Source organism: Drosophila guanche, unplaced genomic scaffold (genome assembly GCF_900245975.1).
Source record: "Drosophila guanche unplaced genomic scaffold, DGUA_6, whole genome shotgun sequence".
NCBI classification, from domain to species: Eukaryota; Metazoa; Arthropoda; class Insecta; order Diptera; family Drosophilidae; genus Drosophila; species Drosophila guanche.
The window spans coordinates 1,675,721-1,697,613 of NW_022995756.1; the positions used below are offsets into that span (position 1 = coordinate 1,675,721).

The 21,893-nt window shown below is 39.4% G+C and overlaps 2 protein-coding genes across 11 annotated transcripts; both read left to right on the forward strand.

Moving 5' to 3' along the window:
- The first annotated feature begins 1,300 nt into the window (after positions 1-1,300).
- Positions 1,301-5,042, forward strand: LOC117590080 (heterogeneous nuclear ribonucleoprotein H3). 4 transcript variants are annotated; one of them, XM_034282418.1, is made up of 7 exons: positions 1,301-1,418; positions 1,670-2,068; positions 2,204-2,335; positions 3,045-3,189; positions 3,655-3,800; positions 3,859-4,601; positions 4,667-5,042. In XM_034282418.1, the coding sequence occupies exons 2-7, from the start codon at positions 1,690-1,692 to the stop codon at positions 4,955-4,957; spliced, it is 1,836 nt and encodes a 611-aa protein (XP_034138309.1). In that variant the 5' UTR covers positions 1,301-1,418; positions 1,670-1,689; the 3' UTR covers positions 4,958-5,042. The 4 variants fall into 4 exon arrangements, 3 of the variants coding, with proteins under 3 accessions (XP_034138309.1, XP_034138310.1, XP_034138311.1); XM_034282419.1 differs by having other exon boundaries at positions 1,307-1,418; positions 1,656-2,068; XR_004574262.1 differs by lacking the exons at positions 3,045-3,189; positions 4,667-5,042 and having other exon boundaries at positions 3,859-3,991.
- Positions 5,043-7,209: 2,167 nt separating this feature from the next.
- LOC117590162 (chloride channel protein 2) lies at positions 7,210-21,772 on the forward strand. 7 transcript variants are annotated; one of them, XM_034282552.1, is made up of 17 exons: positions 7,210-7,540; positions 8,853-9,822; positions 16,403-16,510; positions 16,745-16,910; positions 16,989-17,117; positions 17,641-17,774; positions 17,892-18,048; positions 18,133-18,343; positions 18,400-18,501; positions 18,567-18,801; positions 18,864-19,979; positions 20,071-20,115; positions 20,203-20,256; positions 20,428-20,730; positions 20,863-20,901; positions 20,982-21,215; positions 21,296-21,772. In XM_034282552.1, the coding sequence occupies exons 2-17, from the start codon at positions 9,619-9,621 to the stop codon at positions 21,602-21,604; spliced, it is 3,546 nt and encodes a 1,181-aa protein (XP_034138443.1). In that variant the 5' UTR covers positions 7,210-7,540; positions 8,853-9,618; the 3' UTR covers positions 21,605-21,772. The 7 variants fall into 7 exon arrangements, with proteins under 7 accessions (XP_034138443.1, XP_034138447.1, XP_034138441.1 ...); XM_034282550.1 differs by lacking the exons at positions 7,210-7,540; positions 8,853-9,822 and adding an exon at positions 13,663-14,057; XM_034282551.1 differs by lacking the exons at positions 7,210-7,540; positions 8,853-9,822 and adding an exon at positions 15,641-16,123.
- The last annotated feature ends 121 nt before the right edge of the window (positions 21,773-21,893 follow it).

A 21,893-nucleotide genomic window follows, 5' to 3' on the forward strand; every position in this document is an offset into this window, starting at 1 on the left:
GATAAAGTTTGCTTTGAGGCAATTGATTAGGTTGGCCTCTAGGAGTAGAAAAAGAGTCCGCCTGTTGTAGGTTAAAGTATATACAAATAAAAGAGAATAAATAAAATCAAACAAATCGTTGATTTGTTAGACGATAATGATGATTCTCATCATTAGCAGGTGTTCCTTAGAAAAAGAAAGGAGTACCCCATCTAGTCCCCATTATGTTGTAAGAAGTATTATATTATATTATTTGTTGAAGTATTATAATTTTCCCAATGTTCCCTTTCCCTTTCAGGAAAACAATATAATTTCTTTTTCTCTTTTGTTTTGCGCGCTATTTTTCAAATTATTCGACGTTGTCAGCTAACGTGGCTCTGTTAAAAGATTATATATGTCAAATACACAATATAAAAAAATAAATTAAAAATCCACCCCAAGATGCAACCGTGTGGAGCCCCAGTTACTTGGAGAATTTAAGTCGCTGGTGTATTTGACCTTACACACCTTGAATTTTTTGTGAAGTTTTTACCTGTTGTCGACACCTTAGTTTTTTGACACAAATTTCTCAGCGTGAAAGCTCCCTTGTGTCCCAAAAGATCGCTAGAATAAAAAACTTTAAAACAAAATAAATGATTCACTAAATATAAAATATTAATATTTAACTATAAAAAAATATAGAAATAAAAAATAAGAAATCAAATCAATGAAAACTCCACCCATAAGTGATTAGTTAAACGATAATGATGATAAAGAATTATAATGAATATGAATAATGAATTATGAATGATAATGTCGAAACTGGATTCTAGCCCCAATTAAGTTGTAAAGATAGAAGAACTGGCCCAAAGCACTCCGAGCTTATAATATATGTTAATGTTCCCTTACAGCCCAAAGCTTTCTGCAATTTTCAGAAAAACAATAGACATTTTTTTCTCTCTTGTTCCGCGCGCTTTCACTAATTGTCAATTATATCAGCTAAAATATGTACATGTATCTCTGTTAATAATTTACATTATTTACATACTGAAAACAAAGCACCCGTGCTTCCAGAGGGGGTGATTTGAATGAAAAATTCAAATAGAAATTTGTCAAATATAAGGTCATAAGGTATACAATCCAATGAAAAGGAGTATTTAAAATAAGCAAAATTGATTCTTCAATCGGATTAAAATATTGTTTCAGTGGTGAAAGTCTTTTCAATCTAGTAATATTAAACAGAACATCAGATTCGAGGAATAAGATTTAACACTACGGTATATTTACGGTATATTTTAAAGATTCAATGGTATTTTTGGTATATTTATGAGGGTCAAGTCTATTTTATCGATAAACCCGCGGCCACACTGCTACTGACGCGTGCTTCGCCGAAAAATATTAAAAAGTGTAATAAAATAAGTACAGAAGGATAAACTTTTCTTAAAGTGTAAGGGCAAAAGGTAGGCAGATTTAGCAACTTAAAGTTGCATTTTCAAAGCGGTCAAATACCGTGTGTGTACATATTGTACAAGATGCCATGCTCAAGAGGGTGACTGCAAATCAAAATGGCGTACTCTGTGCAAAAAAAAGGCTGGCGTCACAAGCAATAAAGTCGCCGGCTGAAGAAAACTCGTAACAAAGCATTTCCATCATATACATTGTTAAGTTGTTTTTTCTTTTGTATTAATAAGTTGTAGTGGGTTATTTTTAGATTGCAAACATTTGACTAAAATGGCAAACGCTGATGTGCAGTATAATTACGGACAGCAAGACAACGGCGACGACTACAATGACGATAGCAACCAGCAGGATGATGATGATCAGTACGAGGATAATGGCAATGATGGATTGAACGTGAAGATTGAGAACGTGGGCGAAAGCCCAAAGTTTATACGCCTCCGCGGTCTGCCCTGGTCGGCAACGCACAAAGAGATCTTGGACTTCTTGGAGAATGTAAATGTCACCAATGGCTCGCAGGGCATTCATTTGGTCACGAGTCGCGTGGATGGAAAGAATACGGGCGAGGCCTATGTAGAAGTTTCAACACAAGAGGACGTGGAGGAGGCACGCAAGTTGAACAAGGCCAGCATGGGACATCGCTACATTGAGGGTTTGTGTAAACCTTTTTTTGGATGATTGTGGCTGTACTTGTAGATGTTGCAGTACCAAAGCCAGACGCATCTCCAATGTGCAGTATCGAGAATGTATCCTAAAATCTGTCATATCTTGTATTCTTTTTAACCAGTCTTCACCGCTACGCCCAAAGAAGCCAAGGAAGCGATGAGGAAGATTGGTGGCCATGGCAATGCTTTCGTTGTAAAGCTGCGAGGACTGCCCTATGCCGTTACAGAACAGCAGATCGAGGAGTTCTTTACGGGTAAGTCTCGATTTTCCGTCTTGTGCATTTTCTTAGGCTCATCAAGCAAAGACAGTCAAACGACTGCTTTACAACTTTTGTTTTTCTCTTGCTGAAGCCGACGAGCGGTTCGACATTCCTTTTTTGAACGTATTATTCGTACCAACTACACTTCTCATACCAACTACACATACATTTAATTTCCGAAAAATTTTAAATCTGTAAACCAATTTAATTGGGATTAAATCTGTTCAGAGTTCACCAAAAGGAAAGGATGTATTGGGTTTACACCAGCACGGCATTTCCCACATAATTAAAGTAAACAATCATTCTTGTTTAAAGTCGACGACCGAGTTGTATGTGATCCATGTCCGTGTGTCCGCTAAATCCTCTTGAAAATTATAATTGCAAAGTTTCATAGTATTTAGTTATGTATATGTACTATAAATGAATATATGTACGTATGTATGTATTTTTGAAACTAGGTTCTCGGATCTTTGTGGTCGGGAAATCTCGATTTCAGCATTCCCACATTAATCGGTTATAATGAAACGGTTGTCGATTTAAAACCTGCCAATCTTCAAGAACATGATCTAGGAACCAAATTAACAACATATATCAATCTCTCTGTATCTCTCTTATTTTGTATCTTAGTTTAACCTTGCATCATTATGTATATAAAAAAATCTATATATTTGTATAAATCTTTGTTGGTTATCGTCATGGGCAGGGTTGGAAATCAAAACGGATCGGGAGGGCATACTTTTTGTTATGGACAGAAGGGGTCGAGCAACTGGGGAAGCTTTTGTTCAGTTCGAAAGCCAGGATGACACTGAGCAAGCCTTGGGCCGAAATCGGGAAAAAATTGGGCACAGGTGGGTTCTTATACATCATATCTTCAACAACTACAACAAACAGATGCTATGAAAGCATTCCAATGGTAAAATATCTTAAATACATACTTAGTCAAATATTCAAAAGAACAAATCAAAAAAACATAACTTTCTCATGGAATATTCATACCATACATAAATGTACATATGTATCTATCATAAATAATCTCTATTTCAGCAACAACCATTTTCCATGTGCGTTGAGCAGGCTATGGGTCTGGTTGGGATTTTCATTCTGGTTGAAACGCCGCGATATGTCTGTTTCCATATATCGCAGTAATACAAACACACGAATCGCGTGTTTTAAGTTTCAGTTCAACATTAAACTTTAACTTTACGATTTTGTTCATTGGATAGTAAACCCTAAAAAAATAACCGACCCTGCCATAACAACATATTGATTGGGGCTCATTATAACGGTTCTTCGTTCTTTTCTCGATTATGTAGATACATTGAGATCTTCCGCAGCTCAATTGCTGAGATGAAGCGTGCTACAGGCAGCGGTGGAAGCGCTGGCGGTCGCCCAGGCCCCTATGATATTCGTGATCGCGGTGCCAATCGTGGAGGAAACGATTTCGGAGGAGGACGAAATGGTTAGGTCAAATTCTTGAGTCATAAATAGCTTATTTAATCATGTTTCTCCCACCAAAGACTGGGGTAACAATGGAAACTTTGGTGCTGGTGCCAACAACATGCTGGGCTTCAACAATTTGCCCAGTTTGATGAACTCTGGAAACTTTGGCAACAATCCCGGCGGTGGAAATGGGAACGGAGGTGGAGGAAACTTCGGACCAAATTCAGGTCCCAGTAATTTTGGAAATTTTGGTGGAAACGGGGGAAATTCCAATTTCGGTGGAAACCTAGGTGGTAACGGCGGAGGTGGCAACAACGGCGGCGGTAATTTTGGTAATTTCGGAGGCAACAACGGAGGTGGTAATTTTGGCGGTAACAACAGCGGAGGAGGCTTTAACAGTGGAAGTAACTTCGGATCTCCAGTGGGTGGAAGTAACTTTGGTAACAACAACAATGGAGGATCCAATTTTGGCGGCAACAACGGGGGCGGTTTCAATAATGGTGGCGGTAACTTTGGCTCTGCAGCAGGCGGTGGCAACTTTGGCCCAATCGGTGGCGGGCGTAACAACAATAACGGCGGCAACTTTGGAAATTCCGGGTTTGGAAACTTTGGAGCCAACAACAACGGCGGAAACGGAGGCGCTAACTTTGGCGGAGTTAACAATGCCGGAGGCTTCAATAACGGCAGCAACTTTGGGTCATCCCTTAGCGGTGGAGGCAACTTTGGGCCCATCGGCGGTGGCCGTGGAAGCGATGTGGAGTATTATACAATCCATATGCGAGGACTCCCGTACACTTCATTCGAAAATGATGTCTTCAAAGTAAGCTTTCCTCTTATTTACATTTTTCAATCATTTTTATGTAATCAATTTCGTTTTTCTTCCAGTTCTTCGAGCCTATTAGGCCTGCTAATGTCCGCATAAACTACAACAAGAAGGGACTGCACAGCGGTACTGCTGATGCCTATTTTGACACCTACGAAGATTCTCAGATCGCCATGAAACGCCACCGCGAACAAATGGGTTCGCGCTATATTGAGCTCTTCTACGACGGAAAAACCCGAGGCGGTGCCAATGGAAATGGCGGTGGTAGCAATGGCGGCGGTGGCGGAGGTAGCGCTGGCAACAGTGCAGGTGGTAACAATGGAGGTGGAGGAAATTTCTCTCGTCGAATCTGAGGCTCTTCTTCCACCTGGGGGCTTGATTACATTAACTATAATGTAAGCGCAAGTATTTAATAAATTTATGAACAAGCCGCAACCATAAATCGCTAAGGCACCTTTGTAACAGCGACACATTTTGGTAGTGCATTAAGATAAATCTTTCCATACCGATAGCCAAGGCGTTTAAATAATAGAAAACAAAAAACGTTGTATTTAAGAAATAATTTTCGATCAATTTCAATTATAATATCTTAAGCTTCAACTGTATTCTTATGTTTTGGGTGAATAAACTTTAGTTTTTACAAAACATTTAAACAAAGAAGAAAGCTACCGGACATTATTTCCGATTACAGGAAGCCATGCCACGCCCAGATCGGCAGAGAAGACGAAATATGTACATATGAAAGGAAATAATCTACAATTTCCTTTACACTTGGCGAACACTTCGTGCTCGTGAGAATTTTTCCGATCGCTGCCAATCAAGTACATTAAGGAGAATGTATTTTTATACCCGGTACTCGAAGAGTAAATAGGATATATTTTTTATTTGCGGAAAAATGTAACACACAGAAGGAAGCGTTTCCGACCCCACATAGTATACATATTCTTGATCAGCATCATAGCCGAGTCGATTTAGCCATGTGTGTCTGTCCGTCCGTCTTGTTGAGCGCCTGGTTCTCAGAGACAATAAAAGCTAGAGCCACCAAATTTTGCATCCAGATGGCTGTATCTGCGGTATCCACAGCTTTGAAAATACAATGAATCTAAGGGAATTCCTTGAATTCAATGAATTCCCTAGGGAATGACTATTTCTATCAGATCGCAGAGTTGCGATCCGATTGGATCATTATTATACCTTTATTATTATACACCTTTTTTTGTTTTTTGCACATTCTCTCATTCCACACTCTGCTTCGTGCGGGGTGCGGCTCTTGGTTAGGGAGAACTAAAAGAGCGTGTTTTCATGAGAAGATGTAGATGTAGATGACATATGTATGTATGTAGAAAACGTGTAAAATGTAAAATTTAAAAATAAAACCACTAAGGTTTATATGTTTTTATGAGTACCGGGTACATAAGTTGTGACGCGTTAGTAGCGTCTCACACGTCCCTTCTCGTTTAACTTTTTTTTAAAGTTAATTTTGATTTAATTTTATACCAATTTCAATTTTGTCGTTTGCTGTGCTTGATATGTCTTTTTCATGATCAAGAGAAAGCGGAGAATCCATTGGCACCAAAAAAGGCACAAATTTGCCTTTTACTATCTAAGGTTCTCCCTTCATAAATCAAGTGCATCTTTTTTTGTACATGGAAGCCATAGAAAATAGACAATAGTAATCTCTCTAATATAAGTCAATGACAGGTCTCACATTTCGCTTACTTTCAAGACAAATGTCACAATAGTATCTCTGATAGATAAGAACTTGTCAATAAATTCTTGTTTATTTTCTGTCTAATGATGATGTTCATAATTATACCAATAAAATGTTTGCTGAGAATTGCTACGTAGAATAGATAGTTGTTGCCTTAAGCGGGATGTTGTATAAGTGGCTGCTGCTATGATACATACAACATATTACGATTTCAAATGCAAGTCCATACTTCTTTTGACAGGATGAATAAATTATAAGAATACTTATAAAAGCCCGAAAATAGAGTTTGTGCGTTCCTGCCATTTTATTCTCGTCTCTAAAATGCGCTAATGAGTCAAACATGTTTGTTGATTTGTTTATTGCGATCACAAACAAATTTTAGGCAACAAGCGTAAAGGTGCTACTATGGACCTAATATAAGTCGGAGATTCATATCGTATCGTTTATAGACTGAAAGCAAGAGAGTCAATAGTTTGCTTCTCTGGTTGAGTCAGCAAAGGGAGTCGAATGTTACATATACGAGTATGCATGTACATTTTTCACCTTTATAAAAACTCAAACGTAAACCCAAACTCACTAACACTGATTATACTAACACCGATTTTTATTTGAGGCTATAAAGACCACCCAAACTGAGATAAGCAATTTGAAGTCGTGATTACGTCGAGCTCCCGTGCCGAACAGAATGAAAATCTGCCCCAGAATTGAACCGGATAATTGTTTACGCATGGTTCGAATTCGAAAGATTTTTAATGCAAATCAGCAACGAGCACTGGAAAATGGTAATTTTGGCCGGAATTATTCTTAACTGAACGAGGGAGTTACCAGATGAACCGATAAGCGAGCTCCAAACACCTAGCCCCAACGAGAATAAGCAGCACAGCAGCCGCGCGACGGACGGCGCCAGTCAATGCCAGAGCGCGAAGCGGTCGCGTTGACATCGGAGCTGCTCTCTAATAATACATTGGAGAGATAATTATTTTTTTGCTTATACGCGTAGTACTAATTGTCGCGCCGTGCTACAATTTTGTGAAATCTAAATGTAAAACCTATGGAAACTGGAACATCCATCACTGGGGCTGTGTCAATCAGAAATCAGAAATTAAATCAATCTTAAATCGACCGCTCGTATCATATGGCTTGTGGATCGGAGGGAACCGAACCTGACGATCACAGCAAAAGTGAAACACGCGCTACAAGTGTGAGCAGGTGGAACGCAAAACAGGTGACGCTACTGGGAGAGCTGTTGTGGGAAGAAACGGCGGAGGTGTCTGTGTACTGTGTACTCATTATTCTCATTTGTATTTGAATCCATGACGTTTTTTGTGTGTGTTTGCATCTTTGTGCCAAGTTAATTGATTTTGTAAAACATTGTATATAATTTTGTGTTATTGCAGTAAAGACATACGGGGAATGAGCAATAAATCCATGAAATATTTTTCTGTGATGTAATCTAAATATGCAAAAAATGTACATTACTTTTTATGAAATACTAAAACAAAATTAGCTTTTCAAACTTATTGCTTAATCTTTTGTTGTGCTAGCAATAAGTACTACATATCTACAGATATTTTTTGGCAACCTTTGTGCTTATTATAGAATATATTTTGCAGAGACCTACAGTAAACACTGCCGAATCGGTCAAAAAACAGAAGCAGTTCTATTCCGCTCTCAAAACGAATTACTTTGTTAGTCTCAACATCCAAGAGGTTGGCTTAAATTCTCATTAAAAATGAGTTCAAACTTAGCAAGCAATCCACTTGTCATATCGTTCCCCTTCAAAAGATTTGTCTTTCACATTATCACGCTTTCTTATCTACAAGAGCAAATATGTACATTATGAATACTTTTTCTCGAGTGGATTAAAATATCCGTTTCGTAATGGCATGACACAGAAACCGTAGAAAAAGTTACACAAAAAAACGCACATAAATAAGTTATAAATGGATGTGTGTTTAAGCCCAATTAGAGAGGAATATTTATCAGGAAAAAGTCCTATTACTTATTTAGACAACCAGAAGAGGAGAATCCAATGAAAAAGTCGCACAGCTATCAAATAATTTGACAGTCGTTTAAAGTGGTTATTAGCTGTATCAATGTTTAGCAGATCAATAAAATTAAACAGAATATAGTTAAATAACACCAAATAAGCCTAATATTTAAAGCGCATAAATACATATATTAATAAAATAATTCAATAAAATATTTTGCCTCGAAATTCGCAAGCCCAGTAAATTTTCACAATCCCCATCATAATACTGACAAGAGATTAACAAGTGTTAATAAATCTTTAAAGTTGAGCCAAAAGTTGCTCAATGAACCTGGGAATTTATAAATACATAATAATAAAATCATAAATTATTTCGCCTCTTGTTTCCCCTGCACTGTGTCTGAGTCAGCCTCAATCCAATGATTACAGCCTTATCAAACGTACATATGTACATATGTAAGTATGTTTGATCGTTCAGTCGGAAGCTATTTGCTTTGCAAATCAAAACAATTATAAACCATATTTAAACATTTCCTACTCATTCCAGATCAGTTTCTTGATGGCATTGCAAGTGCTATTCATCGGCCACCACATATGTCTTTTGATAAGAACATAATTACCCTGTAACACACATATCATATAAGCCGATATGCCATTGTTGTGGTCGTTATTCCTGTTGTTAATTAAGCCTTCACACAGTTAAGTGCACCACTTGAAATGTACACATGGGTATTGGCTATACAAAAAACCTCTTAAACACTCCCTTATCGCCAGTCGGATTCGGCCCCAAAGGGTAGACAAGAGTAAAAAGTGATTTCTACAGATAACACAAGAAAGCGGGAATGGTAGCCGGTACACGGTAGACGGTAGCGGTATCAGTAGAAGTAGAAGTTTCCCAGGCAACGGAGACGTCGTCGTCGTCACTGTCGTTGATAGCAGAGGCCACTCGTACGGCGGAGAGTATAAGAATACTGGTAAATAAACTTTGCGAGCAACTGAGCTCGGATCGGAGCTGTTGTCTCCTACCCACCTAAAGATCGCCCGAGCTCGAGCCCTTGGATTTTAAAGGAAGTCGATATTGTGACTTCATCATCGTGTGGTGCAACACAAATGCATTGTACATTGTGCTAATTGAACTTAATGTAGAAAAGAGCCCGAGAAATTTGCTTTTTTTCAATTAAATTCAAGTGACGAATGCGACTTCATCTCAATGGGCATTCACAAGTGACGAATGTGAATAAATTCAAAATTCAAAAGGTTCTCGTGCGTGGAAAGTCATTCATAATTGCCGCGAAAAACATAAGATATAATCAATGGCGAAAGTAAAAAGAAACGAAACCGAATCACTGCTAATCGCACCATCGGAAACCGCCCGGATACACCACCCTGTCCGTACACATTCCAATGCGTCCTCTTTGTACTTGAATATGGGGCATCATCAACATCACCATCGTGGTGAACAGAGCCCCATGGTCGAAGGAGATATGGAAGAGGGTCTTGGCTACACCCACACGCTGGTGAGTAATCTAAAATTAATATTGATCATATTAAGGTTAAGGTTTCTTGTCAAAAGTAAATGAATATAAGAAAACTAGTGCACATCATTACTTTTGACAATCTTCGACCGATTGAATGCGTCAATTTAGACGTCATTTACATGTATATGTGCTAGCGTTTCGAATTCATTTGCGGTTAGTCTGAGACTAAATTTTGTTTTATACAATATCTATGGATCGCATACAATGAATCGATTCAATGCTACGTCACGTTTCTAGCAAATTATTTACTTGAAATACTACAAATTGGTTTTTTTTTGCGTCTGGTCTGATTATTTATTTTCCATTTCCCAATGGTCTCTAAATATTAAAAATATAAATGTGGATACATGTACGGAGTCCATTTTCTTCATCGGTGGAGAAAGCTTCATTAGTACTAAAATTGCTAATTGATTTTTTGAAATTGTCAATCGGATTATGAAGCTTAATGGTAAGCAAACTGCTTCATCAAGTAAATAGAAAAAAGTAATGTACTTATCTACAAAGCCAGGTGATATCAAATAATTCCCCCATAGATAAATACTCGATTATTCAAAGAGCCGTAAATACATACGATAATATAAATATACATATGAACGTAAGTGCGCATCTATTGTCGGGAATTTTATTTTAGACCTACATTGATGTTTTAATTTGTATGACAACAACAAATAATTTTCCCAACTTGATCTTGAGGCAGCGCCCTTCATTTAAACAACTTGTGGAAAGTCCAAGTTGTATCTATATACAGATAGGTTCTCGTGTGTACATCTGTTGAGAGCGGAGTGTCGTTCTCATTTACAAACAAATATCTTAAACGAGGACAAACTTGAGTTTTGTCTCTTGAGCTTTAATCAAAGCAAATTCGCGTTTATGTTTTACGACTAGGAGCAACTTCTAATTAGAGTCAATGCAGCATTCGTCTCATTTTTGGAATAAGAGCAACAGTATTACGGCCATGTTCCGATTGTATTCTACCATGCGGTTTCCTACTTTCTGTTGTTTCTTTTGTTCGTCTCATGTGATAAACATGTGACCATCTGTTATTCCCGGTACTCGAAAAGTAAATAAATTATAATATATTTGTGCGAGCTCGAGAGCTAGAGCCACCAAATGTTGGCTCACACTGAAACCAGAGTATTTCAAAAATTTGCCCCGCCCCTGCAAAAGGGCGAAAACCTCCCAAACCTACAGTTTTGAAGATAACGAAAACTAAAATTCCGTAGGGAAGGACCATATCTATGAGATCACCAAATTCGGATCCGATTGGATCATTATAATAGCCACAATGAAGAAATTAATTTCCAGTGGCTAAACCCACCCCGTCCCTCAGCTTATATTTGTATTTTGCTAATTTTCTCATTCACACTCTGCTTCGCGCTGACACGTCTCTGCCTCTGCCTCTGCCGCGTCTCTGCCCTGACTCTGCAGTGTGTGGCTCTAGGGGAGGGTGGCGAGCTAAAGGAGCGTGTTGGCGTGAGTAGTGTTGTTGATGCAGATGACAGATGAAGAAAAAATATAAAATTTGGAAAATAACCGCTAAGGTGCAGATGTAGTACTGAGTGCCGGGTATAAAAGTTGTGACGCGTGAAAGCGTCTCGCACGTCCCTTCTCGTTTTTAAATTAATTGAATTTTTTGTTTTTGTCATGCGTTCGGTAATTTGTTGCTCGAGGTTTGTATGTATGAATTAATCACTGGGATAATTTCCACTATTCAAAAGGGTTTGATTATTAGAGCACTGATATTTGCAGTAATTAATTGAAACGTTATTAGGAGCCCTATTAATCGATTAATCACAATCGGAAACTGTTCTTATCGAGGTCATTCGATCGTTCCATCAATCATAATAACCTCTTACCCTGATAACGAACGACAATTCGATTGCATCAATCGATTAAATAAAACCCAACCATTTAGCTTTCACTTTAGAAGGTGAAGTTCAAATTAAAATTCTTGTTCGCTTCCCCCAAAGGAGGCTGAGGAGATATTTAAATTCTGATTCCATATGGGCCATTAACAATTTCAGATAAAATTTGTTTTCATAGTATTTACCCTCCATGCGCTACGATTTAATCTTTTGGCAAATTCTATTTACACAAAGATTTCATTAAATTTTTAATTAATTTCGGTTTCTTTTGTTGTTGGTTTATCCTTATTGTTTCTATCGCAGTGAATTTCGAACCATATCGTGTGGATTCTAGCGACCTTAACGGTGTCTCTCTACTGTAGAAACCCAGCGATGCTGGAGACTCCATCCAGTCGCCGTAAAGTTTTAGCCAAGATCACTTTGGTTTTGTCGCACCGTTGCTAATTTTCAACATACGAGTGGTTTAGTTTACACATTTTGCGGACAGAAGAGTAAGTAAATTAACATATCAGCGATATTCGGTGCCCCGAGATCGCACAGATGATCGATCATCAGGGCTCAATGTTCGGTTCTGAAATTATGGGTTACTTATTGCTCGATCTCTATCATTATGTAACAAATTCAAAGCTCAACACTTAAGGTTAACACTTAACTCTTAACCTTTTATAAAGCCAAATGAGATATGATTTTTAAAAATAATATCTGCCTAAACCTGTGTATTGAAAGCGTTAAGTGGGGAGCAATTGTAGGATAGTTTCTACCAAGGATACTGATGCAATTCTCTGATGGTTCCTGCCAATACATTGTTATGGTAAATAATGTATTCCGAGATTGCTCAAGTTAGGGGTGAGGTCAAAGGCCAGACATATACTAGCAAAGAATTTCAAAATAATTCACCTCGGGGCCACCAAAGTTAAATGATCGCTAATATCATAGCTAATGCTCAGGTACAGCGTGTACTACAACCGCTCAACTTAACAGAATTTATCATGTTCAACCAGTGCTCTAAAAAGCTCTAAAAAAAGAGAAAGCTTTGACTCTCTTTTATGTTTGTTCTACTTAATATTCTCCCTTAAATCAATGATACGAATGAGAGAGAGTACAAACTGGCAATTGCATTTTACAAGGAACAAAACGGATTATTAATTTTCATTCTATACGAGTATCTAGGACTGCATAACAATTTTCAAAAAAGAAATTAACTTGTGCAAATCCAAACTGGACTAAGCCAAAAGAAACAGAAATCCAGCAAAAGATCCAAAGATACAACAGAGACATGTGACCCAATGCCTAGTCCGCAGTTCGCGGCACATTGAGGCTATTAAAGCAAGTAATCGCAATTTGTGGAGCTTAAGTGATCAGACATCGGAGACAGTGGGACAACATAAGCCAAAACAAGATAAAACGAGACGCGAGACTTTGTGGAGGCAATACTTCCCCGATAAGAACTAGATAGATTCGAAATTCTCCCACTGTGCACCGCTGAGCGCTGAGCATTTTCACTTTTGCTGTTGACCAGACTGCACAGACCACAGATTATTAAATTTATGAAATTCTATTGATATTTACACGCAAACTTTGACCGCTCGAGAGCCACTGAATACATCCACACACATCACACACATACATACTTGTAGATGGAAGAAGACTGGCTGGGGACAGGCATCTTCTAAGTAAAAAACAAGAGACTGTAGGGAAACTGTAGCGTTACGAGCACACTCGTACATATGAGTGCGTTGGTTTGGTGTTTGTGTACTAAATTTAATGGAATCTTGAGTTTAAGCGAGACCAAATCGGCCTAGCTTCATGACACTATTCAGTTCGACTGCAAACTTTGTTCGGTTCGCACATAACGAGAGTAGAATATCGCATTTTGCATTCAGAAAATCAGATATGAGAAAAGATTAGTTACTATGTTCCAAAACCTAATTGATGCGACGAAAAGGGGTCTCTGATTGATCGCCATTGAGCGTGTGGGACGTGTGTTAAAAGTAGAAACTGAATGCTTTCACTGATACCATAAGAATGGTTTATTTTGGGGATCGACAACGCGATCGTAATCGCGATCGCAGTAATCAACAAAAAGTCGAAAGAATTATTCACGATGAAGAGTTTGGCGAAGAGAATGTCGAGCTGGTCGACTCGGAGTGGGCTGACTTCGAGAAGTTCATTTGCCAGTTACGCAAGCGGCGTACCAGTAATATGTCAATGGAGGAGGAACTGCGTCATGTACAGCGTCATCCGAAGATCAAGTCGCAGGCATTTTATCCCTGTCCACCGTCAGCAGAGCATACAAGGGATTCGGATTCATCCGACGATGATGATCCCATTGGATACATCGACACACTTGTAAGCAACAAAACCAAAGTCCAAAAAATACTCCAAATGTTGAAAGGTCTATATGTAATTCAATTTTCCCGTTGATAGGGACGTACTTAATGGGAAGTAATTAAATTCTTATCAGTATACATATGTACATATTTATCTTCTATCTACATATGTATATCTTTATACTCGTTTATAGGTCTTCGAATAGTTGCGATTGTTACGCCAATAAGTCTGGTTCGTGACTGTAAACGGAATAAATCTTTCCACTTTCCCAATTGTATTACCTCTAATGATGATAATGAAAAATCATTACCTACGTACACTGTCACGTAAGATGATGTACATATATTTTCATATATGTAGATAGATATCTGATATGATATCTGGTATCTCGAAATTATGTGTCATCAACAAATTGTATGATAGGGGGAAATCCGTAGAATAACAACGAATAATTGCAGAAACCCGTTTATATGGATACATTTTAATCAGAATAAAACAAATTTAATTGTTCTTGTCATTTGGCTCTTTGAGCACTTGCATTTCAAAGACAATTAATGCCAATACTCTGAGTCCTGTGTACATTGTATTAATCTTTGACCCACTCAAGTTGTCCACTCTTTTGCATACGACATTTGCCAAGGAATATTTCAACACAGAAATACGTTCTTATGAATGAATTTACAAATACTTGAAAGCTTTTTGGTCGCTTCTCTTATCGCAAGCTGTTTTCTTTATGCTTGTTTCTTACCTAGGCCTCTGCAATTCTCTTCTGTAAAAGCAATGCAAAAGACAAAAACAAGCAAAAGACATTAGCTATTTTTAATCCGATTATAATGAAAAGTGTTCATTATATTTAAAGCAAAAATAAATATTTCATTGCTAAGGATAGTAGGGTGATGTGACGAAAAGTAAAAGAGTGGCCAGCCACATTGGGGAACTAAAGCAAGTGAGCAATTATTTTAAGAGCCTTAAAATCAAAGAAAACATCTGAAATTCATAATCCACTAATTACTTTCCCATTCAAATCGCAAAACGATTCAAGCCGATCCGATCCGCCTTTTGTAAATCCATAAACTGATTGACTTTTATTGCCAAGAACTTAAGCAACTCAACATTCCATTCCTCCTTCAGGGGCAGTTTTTTGAGATTTTTGAGTTGTTTACACTTGGCGCAACATTTTCATAAAATTTCATTGTATTTTTTGTTGTTCATTTTGAAATATTTGCATAGCATGTAGCGTGCTACCCTGCCACTGCCACTGCCACAGCGTGTACTCGCAGATCTAGCCAAAGGAAATTTCAATAATTTTCCACAGGGCACAAACTGGGGAAAAAAGCTCGTCAGTTCAGTTCAGTTTCAAAATAAAGTTTACGCGAGCACGAGCGCTGTGTTGTGGTCAATGGAATCAATTATAAAATCAATCTTAAAAAATATATCAAAATAATATAAAAGATAACCAATTACTCGAACACTATCTGTGTGGAATATAGTGTGAAATTAAATCAAAATGCACTGCACAGACCCCCCTAGAAAATGTATCAAATAAATTGAAACGAATTTCAAAACTTTCTGTACTGACGAGGCGGGGCTGGGGCACAAGCGCGGGCGCAATATTACGCCTGGCAATGAGAATAAAAAACATTAAATAGTAAAAGAAACAGCGCGAAAACTAAAAATAATTGGCAACAAAATGCGACACAAAAATTTGGCCAACAACCGCCGTCGCAGTGTCAAAGGCCAACAGAAGAAAGATACCGATAGATTTTGACTGCAAATTTTAAGTACTCTTGATGTACGTGCGCTACGGGACATTGTTCGCGTAAATCTCTTGCTTGATGTTTAACAATAGTCACGCGCACCAGGATGAGTACATTCGCGAATATACCTTCGAGCCGGAACTACTAATTAATCGCGAGGAGTACTTGCGGGAGGAGAAACGCGCCCACAAATTGCCCTCAACGCCCGTCCGCCTACGCTGGGATGAGGCGATTGCCAAGCAGAAGGAGAAGCATCGCAGGGCCAGCACTGATGTATCCAATGATGATAAAAATCAGATCGATATCGAGATTGAGGCTTTCTACTATGTAAGTGGCGGTCAAACCTCCTACCGTGCTGTACCCACCCACAGTGGGTGACGACGGGCCGACGGCTTTTGTCGTGTCGCACTTGACCTCCAAACAATTGGCAGTGGTCTTTACCTTGCCCTGAATACCATCCATTTCTTGTGGCGATATTTGCTTTGAGACTGTAATGTAAATATATTTACGCGAATGTAGCTGTTTTCAGCTTGGGTTTCGATGTACTTATACACAAGAGACCTTTGTTTTTATCAAAGACTTTATCAAACTGTATTTTGTTCACAGATGTATGGCCGTTATACCAAAGATCTAGGAGAATTTGCTAAGGATGAAGCCAGAAAGCTCAAATTACTCGAAAAGCGACGAAAGCAGGAAGACAAACAGCGGAATAAGGTACAATTAAATAAAAACGTTAAATTTCATTTTATAAATCCTCGAAATAATTCACTTGCAATCTCTTTAAAATGCAAATTTTATGAGTAAAACCAATATTCAAGGTACGCATATCATATTATGTCAAGTAATGCTTGCAATCCCTGCCGAAAGTAGCCCAAAAGTAGCTAATATACTAGGGTATTCTTGACACGTATCAGTTTATAAAGCAGCAGTGCTGGGATATGTTTACAGGAACTGCTAGGAACCCAATCGACCAGAGTGAAACATATATCATCATGGATCTGGAGGCATACGGTGGCCCGACTGGGCGAAGACTGGGTCTTTTTAGCGCTACTGGGTATTATCATGGCCCTGCTGTCATTTGTCATGGACAAAGGCATATCTATATGTACAAACGGTAATTGTAGTGAACTCGCAAATGAAAACCAAACAAACCAAACTAACCTTTCTTAATTGTTCTCTGATTCTGATCTAGCGCGTATCTGGCTCTATCGCGATCTGACGTCACATCCATTCGTTCAATATATATCTTGGGTTTCATTGCCGGTCTGTTTGATATTATTTTCTGCCGGCTTTGTACACCTCATCGCTCCGCAAAGTATAGGTAAGTGTTACAACTGCTACAATATAAATATATTTGGATATTTTACAAGTATGTACAGATGTTGTTCTCATTGGTAGAGTAGTCTTACGTAGTAGTCTTGCGAGTCTTATGAAGGGGGTTTTCCAAATTTGCATGAATTTTTTGCTTACTTACTTTACTTCTATGGTTTTTTCTATTGTAAATAAAGGGAAATTTAAGGATTACAAGTCTTCTGCTTTTGTAACTGCTCTCACTGCTCCGTGTTTTGTAGGGATTATTATGTGATGTTTTCATTGAACATAGATATCTTTTGGCAATAGATTGATTCGATTACAAAGAGAGTACTCATAGGAATACGATTAGTACCACTGCACTCTGGCAGCTGCCTGCACCAAGCACACTTGCTACCAATCCGATTAAATCCATTGTCTATATGTTAAATACTCGAACTAGCCCTAATACTTCAATACCTATTACTAACCAAACAATAACCACTCTGCGCGTATGATCAATGCAAATCTGAACATGTATATCTAAACTATAGGTTCCGGTATACCTGAAATGAAGACCATACTGCGTGGCGTTCAATTGAAAGAGTATCTCACATTTAAGACATTAGTGGCCAAGGTAATTGGTTTAACGGCAACTCTGGGCAGCGGTATGCCATTAGGAAAGGAAGTAAGTATAAAAATTGATGTCACCCATTGCTGCATGCAAATGTTTGGAAAATCTACAAATGGATTCATTTGTTTCCCCTTTGTATCCCCCTTCTCTATCTCTATCTCTATCCCCCAGGGCCCTTTCGTACATATAGCAAGTATTGTAGCACAATTATTAAGTAAACTTGTCACATCATTCCAAGGCATCTATGAGAATGAGTCGAGAAACTCTGAAATGCTGGCGGCTGCATGTGCCGTCGGTGTGGGTGCATGCTTTGCGGCACCCGTTGGCGGTAAGTACCAAAAGAAGATGCCACCAAGCCCCTTCTCTCTCTCTCTCTATTGAAAGTACCAACTAATACAGCCGTCTCCTTTAGGTGTCCTTTTTAGCATTGAGGTTACCACAACGTACTTTGCAGTGCGCAATTATTGGCGTGGCTTCTTTGCTGCCGTGTGTGGTGCCACAGTTTTCCGACTGCTGGCGGTGTGGTTCCAAAATGCCGACACTGTGCGGGCACTGTTCTTGACCAACTTCACCACCGAATTCCCCTTCGATCCCCAGGAGTTGTTTGTCTTTGCCTTGATTGGGTAAGGGCCACACAGATTTGCTGATTGATGATTGTTGCTGACTGATTCTTCCACAGTCTTGTGTGTGGCTTGGGTGGCGCATCCTACGTCTGGGTCCATCGTCGCTATGTCCTCTTTATGCGCTCAAATAAGCGCATGAACAAGTTCCTACAGAAAAAGTACGTACAATACGAAAATTGTGTATCGTAAAGAGATTTCTAAATGCATCTCCCTGCTGTGTTAGTCGGTTCCTGTATCCTGGATTCCTGGCACTGCTGGTTTCCAGCATATCGTTTCCACTGGGCACCGGCCAGTTTCTGGGTGGAGAGCTCAGCACCCATGAGCAGGTCACTCAACTGTTCAGCAATTTCACTTGGTCCCGCGATGATCTGACTGTGGAACAGGCCGCAGTTGTTACCCACTGGATGACCAGCTACACCAGTGTGTTTGGCAATCTCGTAATTTATACTCTTTTCACGGTAGGTACTCCTAAAATAAAAGAGTCTTCTGCATAGTAAAACTGAACTCCCTTTTTATCCAGTTTATCTTCTCAATTGTGGCCTCCACCATACCGGTTCCGTCGGGCATGTTTATTCCGGTTTTCAAGATCGGAGCGGGCTTTGGTCGTCTGGTGGGAGAGTTTATGGCGGTGACATTTCCCCACGGAGTACGCTACGGCGGACGTCTGTCCCCAATTATGCCCGGGGGATATGCCGTTGTGGGGGCCGCTGCCTTCTCTGGCTCCGTGACCCATACGGTATCCGTGGCGGTGATTATATTCGAGATGACTGGACAGATTACCCATGTGGTGCCTGTGATGATTGCCGTACTGGTGGCCAACGCAGTGGCAGCACTGCTTCAACCCTCCATATACGACAGTATTATATTGATCAAGAAGCTTCCGTACCTTCCCGATCTTCTGCCCTCGAGCTCCGGCATGTACAGCATATTTGTGGAGGACTTTATGGTGCGGGACGTGAAATATATCTGGCACGGCATCTCCTACCAGAAGCTCAAAGAAGTCCTCAAGACCAACAAGACACTGAGGTCGCTGCCGTTGGTCGACAGTCCCGACAATATGATCCTGCTGGGGTCCGTGCAACGCTACGAACTAATCAAAATGATTGAGAAGCATATTGGCAGAGAGAAGCGCATGGAAGTGGCACAAAAGTGGCAAAAGGAGGCCGAGGAGCGTGCCCTGGAGGAGGAAAAGAAGAAGCAAGAGGTTGAGCTTCGAATGCGCCGTCCCTCGCGATTTGAAGTTCTCCCAGCTCCGGATATCCTAAGCTTGCGACAGATTGCCAACGATGAAATGCTTCCGCCCAAGAAACGTGCCGAAACCATGCACAGTTCGCTCACTCCCAGGAAATCCATCCTTAAGAAGACAAACTCCTTCAATCTCAAGACCTATGCCCCCGCTGCCCTGCACCACAGTCCGAGTATCACGCCGTACACCACGATAACCGGCAACTCCGAGTTCCGAATCCGGTCTGCATTCGAGGCCATCTTCAAGAAGTCCACCACGCTCCAAGATGTCCAGCCTGATGCCGAAACGGGGTCTCTCTCGCTCTCCCCGGCTGCCAGCAACAATGAGGTCGAAGCACAGCAGCGAACTGCGACGCCCAGCACACCTGGTGTATCCAAAAAGGTTCAGCTGGTGAGTGTCCTTCTCTTTTATTAGAACAAATACATGCTGGGGGTTTCATGGGATCTCAACATATCATTAAGGAATGAGCTTTTCTTACAAGCAAGCACAAAATAATTGGAATTTCGTAACAGATAAAATTATGCTGGTAAGTAGTTGTCAATAAAACACTTACTAAAACATGCCTTTAGCATTTGTTCATAAAATGTCTGTAACCTAATTTAATATCTGCAAGCAAGTAAATCCCATCTCTACGGATATCTCAACGGTACAAACTGTAAACAATATGGTATGGCACACAACAAACTAATAATTACAAATTGCAATCCCTCCCCACTACTCCTCACTGATTCGATTACATTTTATTTTATCCTTTAATAAGATCTTACAAAATCCTAGCCAATCAATATGTATGTATGGTATATATTAATCCTTGCCACATGTTCTGCTTTTCTGAAAGCCGGCTGAGAAGGACACCAATGAAATGTTAGTCGAAAATGGGCATAATGGGGATACACTTAACTCGAGTCGAGTTCTTTGCAAAGAAGATCAGGGTGATCAGGGCAAAATTAAACACCATTCAAATAAAGTTGCGGATTTGAATGCCAGAATGCCGTTTATAGTGCGACTCTCTTCAGAGAAGGATATGCAGAATGTGAATAACCAAGAAACCAAGAAAAAGGCAACAAAGATTCGATTTTATGATGAAAATACAAATCAATTTAATGATACCGAAACGATAAGACCTAACACAGGGGCTGAGGTTAGTGGAAAGTTTTTCCTATAAAGTCTGTTACTATGTTCCCATAACTAACTCACAATTAAAACAACTTAAAATTTCTTATCTGTTTTCTCTCATTGTAATAATCATATAAAATATATACAAAAATAAAAGACAAACAAGACCACTCAAAAGACGAAGTCCGTTCAATTGGTATGTGATTTAAGAAACCAAAGAAAATATTCAGTCCACTGGCAAATACATTGCAATTATGAATACGCTTTACATTTCAGCCAAGAGAGCGCGTTATTGACATGTCCCCCGAGGATCAGAAGAAATGGGAGCTCGAGGAAATGCTGAAGGCCATCGATTTGCAGAAGGCAAACGTGCACATAGATCCATCACCGTTTCAACTTGTAGAACGCACCTCAATACTTAAGGTTCATTCATTATTCTCGATGGTGGGCATTAATCACGCATATGTCACAAAGATCGGAAGACTTGTGGGTGTTGTGGGACTTAAAGAGGTACATACACATACTCGTACATATGCTTCACGCATAACTATTTCTGTTATTTAATACTTGTATTTTCTTGTACTTCGAAGCTGCGAAAGGCCATTGAAGACATCAATAGCAATAGTTTTGTTGTTTCCACACGCGACGAAGAAGGAACCGAAGCTGAGACCAAGACTGCAGTGGAGAAGCCATTGCTGCCGTTGAATGCCAGTGACAAGGCTGTGGATATGACAGTAACGTCAATGGACTCGGCCTTATCGAATTCTGAAAACTGTTCCGACATTGAAATGGAACACATAAAGCATATGGAACTAAAGCGGCCATCGGTGACTCTCACACATGAGACATCTGCATCGAAGGACACAAATGCCACTGAAAATAGCAATCATCAAGCTTGAATACGTTTAAAGAGCTCTAAAAAATATGCAATACGTTTGCAAAGATCAGTTAATGTCTATAATAAGTGCAGTCATCGAAAGTTATTATGTATTTATATCTCGCTAGTTCATAAAATGACAAAGATATCGTGATTTACGTTTAAGTCGAAATGGAATGGAGAGAAAGTACTCGTAGTCGCCTTTGTGTGTGTTTATTTCAAAAGAAAATGGCCAAGAGTTTTCATTCAATGTGCCCTTCTGGCGTTCCTATTTGTTTAAACATTCAAACCAAGCCAAACCAACCCCAAGC

What these genes read in the sequence shown, in the direction of transcription:
- LOC117590080 (XM_034282418.1), top strand. Translation starts at nt 1,690, where the DNA reads ATGGCAAACGCTGATGTGCAGTATAATTACGGACAGCAAGACAACGGC. An exon ending in GATCGAGGAGTTCTTTACGG is followed by an intron (nt 2,336 to 3,044) that starts GTAAGTCTCGAT and finishes CGTCATGGGCAG; the next exon opens with GGTTGGAAATCAAAACGGAT. An exon ending in TTTCGGAGGAGGACGAAATG is followed by an intron (nt 3,801 to 3,858) that starts GTTAGGTCAAAT and finishes CTCCCACCAAAG; the next exon opens with ACTGGGGTAACAATGGAAAC.
- LOC117590162 (XM_034282550.1), top strand. Translation starts at nt 13,734, where the DNA reads ATGGTTTATTTTGGGGATCGACAACGCGATCGTAATCGCGATCGCAGT. An exon ending in AACAAGTTCCTACAGAAAAA is followed by an intron (nt 18,502 to 18,566) that starts GTACGTACAATA and finishes CTGCTGTGTTAG; the next exon opens with TCGGTTCCTGTATCCTGGAT. An exon ending in TAACAGATAAAATTATGCTG is followed by an intron (nt 20,116 to 20,202) that starts GTAAGTAGTTGT and finishes AATATCTGCAAG; the next exon opens with CAAGTAAATCCCATCTCTAC.